This window comes from Oreochromis aureus, linkage group 6, assembly GCF_013358895.1.
Source record: "Oreochromis aureus strain Israel breed Guangdong linkage group 6, ZZ_aureus, whole genome shotgun sequence".
NCBI classification, from domain to species: domain Eukaryota; kingdom Metazoa; phylum Chordata; class Actinopteri; order Cichliformes; family Cichlidae; genus Oreochromis; species Oreochromis aureus.
The window spans coordinates 14702449-14711489 of record NC_052947.1 but is presented as its reverse complement, the minus strand read 5'-3'; the positions used below and the strand labels follow the sequence as shown (position 1 = coordinate 14711489).

The 9041-nt window shown below is 38.2% G+C and overlaps 1 protein-coding gene across 1 annotated transcript; it reads right to left on the bottom strand.

Annotated features, from left to right (window-relative positions):
- Positions 1 to 1535: 1535 nt before the first annotated feature.
- On the bottom strand, positions 1536 to 8145 carry npy2r (neuropeptide Y receptor Y2). Its single transcript, XM_039613175.1, has 2 exons — positions 7943 to 8145; positions 1536 to 7185 (listed from the first exon to the last, which is right to left on the bottom strand). The coding sequence occupies exon 2, from the start codon at positions 7161 to 7163 to the stop codon at positions 6054 to 6056; it is 1110 nt and encodes a 369-aa protein (XP_039469109.1). The 5' UTR covers positions 7164 to 7185; positions 7943 to 8145; the 3' UTR covers positions 1536 to 6053.
- Between the last annotated feature and the right edge of the window lie 896 nt (positions 8146 to 9041).

Sequence of the window (9041 nt, the reverse complement as noted above, 5' to 3'; positions counted from 1 at the left end):
TGGATTGACAAGGATACTAGAAAAGGGGAATTCAGTGATTGGGTGTATATGTGAGAAGTTTTTACTATTTCATTTCAAGATGCCTTTCAGTCTAGCTAACCAACATTTTCATGTTTGTCAAGTTTGAAGTAAAAGCAAAGCTAAAATGAGGCAAGACGATCAAATTAAGTGGATGCCATCAAAGTTAAAGCCTAATATAGCATGTGGTATGTACCATGTATATAGCCCCGAAGCTTGTAAAGTCATCAAAGTGATTTCACTTACTGTGGTTGATTGGACCTCTTGGGAATGTGTGTGGTTGCGTTGATTAAAAACAGCAGCCTCATCTCTCTAATCTACAATTTTTGAGGAAAACCTCATCAACGCTGACAGCAGCCACCCTGTGAGATCACCTATATGCAATATGACAGCCACTCCTTAGTTCGTTGGCCTCTTTGTATTGTTAGTTGGGCACCATATCGCACAATTCCTCTTGAGTGAATGAGTAGCTAGCCTTGTTATGCACCATTTCAAAGAACAATGGAGAGTTACACAACTGAGTCTGCAAAAGAGCAAAACAGGCAGATGAATCTGTCATTGCAGACACACCAAACCGAATATCTTTATTTTTATCCTCAGTCAACATCCGATTCTAATTTCCAGGATGTCAGATTGAAACTGTGGTAGCACACAATTGGAGTCATAAAATAAAAATATAATATGTGGTTAAGTGTTATAAAATCCTTGAAATTATACAAGTCTCCATTATCTCAACTATTGCAGTGCTGGATCTAGTCCAATGTTAAATTAACAATAATACTCAATATTACCAATACTATGGTTAACTGTCTTAAAATATTGGAGAGTAACTTTAGTTGATATGACATGAACCTGTTGAGACAGCAGGGGGAGCCATAGCATTATTGTTTGTTCTGTTGTGACCATTCTAGATGATGTTTTTAAACCTGTCAGTATATTTGACATACATCTTAATCAGGTGCTGGAAATTAGCCAGAGGTTTCACACACCCAAGCAGGAGGTTAAGTCAATTAAAACATAACTGCTATCAACCACACATTACTAATCTACAAATCTAGCACGCTGAAGATTCAGAAAACTCTTGCAGAAGTTGGACAAAATCACAGTTAAAAGCCATTTACTATTTAGCTTTATAGTCTTTCTCTGAGGAAAGAAAAAACTTCAAAGGATACAAACAAACTGTGACACCTAGAGCTGAACGATGCCAGTGAGGAAATGCTCGGGAGGTTTCATAACATTTACTATTACAACACAATCAGTGATGCACCTAGCTCTACTTTTATATTATTATAATGTCATAGCTTTATCCACTCTGAGGACCAAGTTTTTAAAAAATAAAATAAATAAGAAGGTATGGTCCAAAATGCCAGACTTGGTATCTCACACACTAGCTGGAGATGTCACGGTAGGTATGAGCTACTTTTTATATGATACATGAATGGACATTTTCTGTTTCTGTAGCTGCTGCTAACATGTTAGTTGCTTACACAAAATAAATCTGATGTTGGTCACATTACTTAAAAGTTTATTGGAAATGGTTTGCACACAAACTTTCACTTTAGATCAACACATTAACATAAATTTTAGACTTCACCTGCACCACTTTACCCTCTGATGCAAATTTCAGTCAAGCAAATACAATGTATTTCAGTTGTGCAATGAACGTATAGTAGACAGAAAATACTGCTTTTTCACTCATTTTCAGTCCAGTACTTGTGCCTGATCGTTTTCAGATAAATGTTGTTGTTTGTTACAAAACTTAACATTGACCTACAAATGATTCAAGCATAAAAAAACGACCAAAGGATGAAAAAGTGTTGTTTCTACAAGTAACTGACAGCTTAAGAGAGAACCAATATTTAAGTTTTACTATGACGCTGTTGCAAAAACACAACATTTGTTTCCATTTCCTTTGTTGAATACATAAAAAAGTCAAAGATAATACAGTTTGACAGACATGAAATAGCCTTGTTGTACCAACACACTGATTCCCAAAGAACTATTAGCCAAAACCTTGGCATATCCCAACATGATGTGCAGTGTGGACACGCGTAAGACAAAAGAGTAAGTGGAAAGCTTAAAAATGATCTTTAGCAGATAAGCAGTGTCTGAAAGTCATGTCCTTGAGAAATGGGGGGAAAAATCCAGCAAAGACCAGACACTGGACCTAAAAGATACATCTGAACCTTTGATCCATCTACTCCTCACTGAAGCTTCATCAGGAATGCTCTCAGTGGAACGGTGCATATCAAGAAGCAATTCTTCAGGAAAGGAAGTGAAGGGAAAAGGCTGAGGTGTGCCAAATTACACAGGAACTGGACTGAAAATCACTGGCCTTGTAGTAATTCATCTAAATTGAACATTTTTAGCTCAATCTGTCATCAGTATGTATGGAGGATGTCAGCAGAAAGGTACAACAGTGAGTATCTGCAGCCATTTGTAAAACACGGTGGAGGCTCTGTCATGGTTTGGGGCCATGTTTCAGCCAGTAGTGTTGGAGATCTTGTAAAAAAAAATCAGATTTTGATTCACCATGCAGTATGACCTGGAAAGCATGACTTAATTTTTTCACATGACAATTATCGAATATATAATGAATATTTACTTTCAAGCTCATTAAAATTATAAACCTTGTTTTGGCCTTATATGCTGTATTTCCATGTATGTTTGCACATTTCAGTAAATCACTACACTTATTTCAAATTTTTCTGGGAAAACATGAAGAAATCAGGGAGGACTCGAGACTTTTGCACAGTGCCATATACTATATATAATAACAGAAAGCCAATGAAACCACCTCAAGTGGCTGAAGAAACCCAGGGAATCACCAATAACCAATAAAACTCTTTTCTCTACATGTGATCCAACTGATTAATATCCTGCCACGCCATCTAATTATTTCACAATGGGAATAAAATTAATTGGCAAAATCAATGCTCACGATATCTAACAAAATGTCATTAATTAAATATTAATACATATTGACGGAAAGTCGTGAGATTGACATGGCAGGTGACTTAAGTGCTTTCTGGCATGAAAGCCAAAAGACATGGCGATCAGCAAAAAAGAATAAAATCGAATTCGTTTTAAAGCTATTGTTCAATTTACTTGATTAGCATGTACCCTCATCCTGGACAGATGCTTTGTGACAGCAGCACCTGCTCTGCCAGACAGCCAAAGAAACAATTATTGATTTAATGCTGAATACACCATGAATAGCTTACTAAAAATGGAGACCCACAGCCAATATCCCAGTCCCTCGGCTCCTCACGTACACGTAAAGTAAATCACTAAGGACGCGGTCAACAGGAAGAACACTTCAAAACCTGAGCGCCGAGATAATCAGTGCAAGAGTAAATAGTGGTGATTACAATGCTCACTGCAAACAAAGACAAGTCGGGGAGGGGTAGGAACTATTTTACTTTCCTGTTGAACTCAGAATTAAACTAAAAAAAAAAACATGCAAACTTCTGCAACTACAGCTAAGACACCACTAAATTTCAAATGAATCTCAAATTTAAAACAAGGACAGAATAATTTGTGGAATTTACTTCACATGCCATTTCTTAAATTTGTTAAATTTACATGTCACAAATTAAAATATATTTAATATTCATTGTCTATCAATAAAATAAGGGTGTATGAAGGTTAATTCACACAGGAAGGCAATAACGTCATCATTGTAAACAGTTTTCTTCAGCATAACCTGCTTTCATATATTGAAGAATAATCACAGATGATCACAGTCAAAATTTCAACGTATTCACGACTCCTATTCAAACCATGCATTCAAATCATGATCATTAACAAGAGCATCAAAGAAGTATTTAAAACCCAATCAGATTAAGTGTTGTTTACGATGCAGATTAGTTAGAAAAGAGCAGCTTAATGTCAGAAATAAGAGTTTAAGAGTTTTGCATTAACCACACGTAAAAGTTTAAGGAAAAATTAAGTAGATGCAAGGATTTAACAGTTATATGATAATTCGGGTAAAAAGCCTGTTCTTGGTTTCACTTGCTTGTCTCAGCTGGGCTCTTCTGCTGAATCGTCTCTAAATGTATTGATGCTATGAGAAGCACAGGAAAGCACATGATCAGCATAACTGTAATTGTATAGATGGAATTTATAGTATATTTGTACCATCACTGCAAACACTGTCATTATAGAGCTCCTAATAGCACATTGGCATTTTGCCACAGTTTGTTAACCTTGTAAACCAGTGATGACAGCTTTGCTGCTTTCTTACACGTTGAAAGTGAATGCTTAGACAGAAACATGGATACATTAACTTTTCCAACTATATCTTTACAACTCTGGAAGCCTGAGCTGAACTGGCAACTTAAACTTTTAATTCACTGGATATTCAATTCTTTCAATTATATCATAATTTGTCTGTTATTTATTATTGTGTATTTATTCTTAATTGCACAATCCAACTCAAACACTTAGCAACAGCCAATTTAGTACGGCCTAGGTTCTTTTTATTCTTCTTATTTTATTTATTCTATATGCTCCTGTGTAAAAGACTGCTGTCGAACAAAGATTCATGGAACAACGATGCACAATGAAAGTAACAAATCTATCTATTAGCAAAAGCACGAGAAGGGCAGATATTCTTTAATACTTTGTAATCCGATGCAATTGTGCAGAACACTGCTTGTTAAACACCACACGTGTTTCTTCCGACACGTTGGTGAAGAATGAAATCTCTTGCAATCACTGAGATAACACTTCTCTCCAGTCTTTGCCAAACATACCTGGAAACACCCACACATACTTGAAATCAGTTATACAACAGGCAGTCTGAACCTTAGTAGCTCAACTCCTTTGTAAGAACTCTGCAAACTTTGAGATAAAGAGAGTAGGAGGAAGAGGAAGATAAGGGGAATAGGAGGGAGAAGATCAGAACCAAGAACAAACCTTGGTCCGGTCCTCTTTTTCAAACAATGAAAAGCATGCAAGTACATCAATGTGATTTCAGTCCACTCAACAGAAGAGCAAGGGGATCTCTTCCCCGTTGCCAAGCCACAGATGGCACTGGTCATGATGTGGACAACGTGATGTGTGGAGCATAACAAAGGACAGGATCAAACAGTACTTTTTTTTTCTTTACTTTACATTTTTCATTTTTCTGTAATTATTTTGTTTCAGTGAGTTTTATACCGACATATAACCCTATAAGAACAACCAATACAGTTGTCAAACTTCTCTTTTTCTCTGTTCACAAATGTGAGCACCAGATACAGTGTGAGCACCTCTAAAGGTTTAATTGTTTGAAAAGTAATTGCTAGGTTAGACTCCAAAATTTCATTTTGACATAGAAGTTTGGTGTTGTGCTAAAATGCTTACTGTTTTAATTATTTATTCATATTGTGAGAGAATTATCTAATTAGCTAATAAATTAATTAATTAAACATGTCAAAACTTTGCTACATTTCAGTAAAATGTGTCAATAAATACGCCATTAGGGTACTGGTCTGTGCAGCCTGGCATCAGCGTGAGCAGGAAAATAAATTATTAGGATGAACAATCAGAAAAAGGCAAGAATTCGAATAAACTTCAAACAATGTTAATAAAGAAAAAATCAGAAAAGCTTAAAATCAATTCATATCATGCAGATATTGTAAGAGAGCTGTACTGGTGGCGTTGCAACAGAAATCAAAATTGAGAAGAAGTTCATATTGCAGTGGGTATTTGTCAGCTATTTTTCAGACTGCAAAAATGTAGATAACACCAGTATATTGCAGATGGCAGATTGGATCCTGACGTATTTTAAATGATTAAGATTAAAGACATAGACATGTATGTCACGAAGCCATGAGTACAGTTTCACAGGTGTGTTAATGATACCCCCCTTTGTTGCTCTATTTGATGTTAGAAGTTAGCTACTTTAAAGTTTAAGCCCTTTAAAACATTTAAAAAGTCATTTTCATCATCCATTATTATGTGTGGTCAAAATGCCCAAAATAAACATAAAATACACACTTCACATTTGAACAACTAATTATCAGTCCATTCCCTTAAATTGTGCAACTTTAGACATTTGTGGATTTACAGTCAGTACAAACCCCATCTTCCTCTTTCTGTGTCTCTCTGGCTTTGGAGCATCTCGCGGTCACGCTGGAAAGTGGGTAACACTTAAACACAGACATAAAAGCCATCCTGTAGTTGTTGTTCATCCAGCCGTACAGGATGGGGTTGACGAATGTTGAGCACATCGCTATGATATGGAACACAGTGAAAAGCAGCTTGAAGTCCTTCATGTACGGCACGCTGCTGTCGATGTCAACGGCCAACTGGAAGGCGTGGAAAGGCAACCAGCTGACGGCGAAGACCACCACCATGGTCAGGAGCATCTTGGTGGTCTTCTTCCTTCGCTGATTACGGTCATTTCGATCGTTTCGATGAGCCATGTGATTCTTCAGTTTATTCCAGATGCGAATGTAAGCGACAGAGTTGATTATTAAAGGCAAACAGTACTGAACCAGAAGCATCGATATACTGTAGATGCCTCCATTCATGCTGCTTCCCGGCCACTTCTCCGCACACACGTGAAGAGTATCGGCCGGTGACAGATCAAGCATCTCGTACTCCCTGAAAATGGCAAGCGGACTGGCCAACAGGGCACTGACGGCCCACGTGATGACGATAACAACAGCACACATGTCTTTGGACATCTTAGTCTCCATGTGGTAGACAATGTTCCTGTGGCGGTCCAGAGCGATGATATTCAGAGTGATGGTGGACACGTGCACAGCCATGCCTTGAGCACAGGGTAGCATGAAGCATAACACCTGACCAAACATCCATTTGCCATAGAGGGTGTTGACAAGGGTGAAAGGTAAGCACAGCGTGTTTACGAGCAAGTCAGCAACAGCCAAGTTTACGATAAAGAAATTGGTCACGGTCCGCAGGTTTTTGAACTTGTAGACGACGTATATCACTAAGGAGTTCCCAGTGACTCCAAACAAGATGATTGTGCTGTAAGCGAGGATCAGGATAACTTGAACTGCAACCAGCCTTGTGCTGTCATCCTCCATGAGAAAGTTCTCACCATACACTGTGTACGCGGTTGAGCAGCAGTTAGAAGGTTGAAGCTGATAATCTTCTACTTGAGTCATGTTTAATTGTTCTGCTGTGTTCATGACTAAAAGAACCAGAGTCGATCTGTCGAACAAAAAGTAAATATGGACGTTAGTTGTGGCTCATGTAATGGTCTATTAACTATTAGCCAGTAGTTTATATGAGTGCTCTATTAGTAGTACTAGTATTAAGTCTGCATTAGTCAAAATCACAAGTAAGCTCTGTAAAATGCAAATCTACAGGTGAGAAGTCACTGAGGGACAGCCCTCATTTAATTAATTAATACATTGAAAGTATTGTATGTGGTTTAACTTTGAAAAGTCCATCATTTATGTTAAATATCAGCCAGTTACCAAAAACCTCACAGTTACACCGGAGTTTTGACAGAACACTTGTTGGTGGCACATAGGTGCTGGGTGATTGCAGATATTGACTCTGAAGGCTTGGCTTCTATCCAAGAGCACAATGCGCTTCTGATGGGGTGGATTTCCTTTTAAGAGGTCTTGCAATACAATGAACGCAGGAACCAAAGCCACATACTGTAACGAGCAATGCCGCAATTATCTTTCAGTGCGGCAATCACAAATCTGTGACTCTAGCTGAGAATACTAACCCCCTGCTTAGCTGCTGGATTGTGAAAATCTTACATTAACATTTACATGCGCTATAGGAGTGCACCAGCCTTATTTCTTGGATGCACCGCGCTCTTGGGGGCTTGTAAAAACTTGCAAATGCAACAGTTATTAAGTCATGTGGCAATTTGTGATGGCTATTTATCAAGAAAAAACACGTGACAGTTTGAGTATATATGAGACAGCTACTCTGATCAAGATCCACTCACCTCAATCTGCAGAGTGAGATTTTTAGATTCCGCTCATTGTTTGTGCCGCTAGGAAAGTTTTGATGCTTTTCTTCTCGGTCCCGTCATGTCCAGATGAGCAAAACCATTTAAACACCAGCGGGGGGAAGAAAAGTGTCCTTATTCTGAGAAACAGCAGCACCAAAGCGCGCAACAGTTTGCCAGTGCGCACTGCGGTCCGTTTGGCATCGAGGGTTCATTAACTGCTCTGTGAGACTGAGAGATACAGAAAAACGAGGCGGGTTAAGTAACAGAGAAGAAACGAGAACGCGGTCTTTTGGGGGGTCTTCATCCTGTGAGAGTACAAAATGTAATAAATGTGCGCCAACAATAGGAAAACCTAAAAGCGCAGATGCGTTGCGTGCTTTATATGGAGCATTTGAGCAATAGCAAAGTGTAAAGACTGTGAGAAGATGAGACTATAAAGTCAATTATAAAAATGTTTTATGTAGAAAATAAAAAAATAAAAAAGCTTGGCGACAGCGTGCTTGCAGCATCTGCGTATTACAGGGAGTCCGCTGATGAAGTCTGGGTGTGCCTCTGCAGACTGTTACGCAGCACCGTTACAGCTTTTTCTTTTATCTTTTGGAGTTTTTCATAATTAGTATCTGCAGTTTAATAACTGCGCCTAGAACATAAACACTATTTTATGGCATTAAAAACTCTAAACAGATTCCTCCAAATGCGTCAAGGTGCAGCTAGGACGTGACTCCAGCATGTCCTCGAAATGCTCTACTTGCGACAACAAAATTTACCGCGACTTAAAATCAAGTCACAAGCTAGAGCATATTTAGCGTCTTCTCAACTTTGTAAGCAGTGAGTCAAATGTGATATAAATTTACCACCCACGCGTTTATTATCTCTGAACACTTAGGAGCTGAGGGACACGAGGGCTGGAGCCAGCTATTCCAGTACAGTCTGTCAGCCAGGTTCAATCATACAGAAGCTACAAACAAGGCAAGCTTTCAAATCACCAGTCCACCTATATGTAATGTATTGTAATTAAAGTTGTATGTAATTGATGTTGTTTTCTTTTTGATTGTTTATTAGTGTGTTTGCATTGTTAAATTACGCTGTTAAC

Excerpts from the sequence above, each read along its gene's own strand:
- npy2r (XM_039613175.1), bottom strand. The coding sequence starts at position 7,163 with ATGAACACAGCAGAACAATTAAACATGACTCAAGTAGAAGATTATCAG.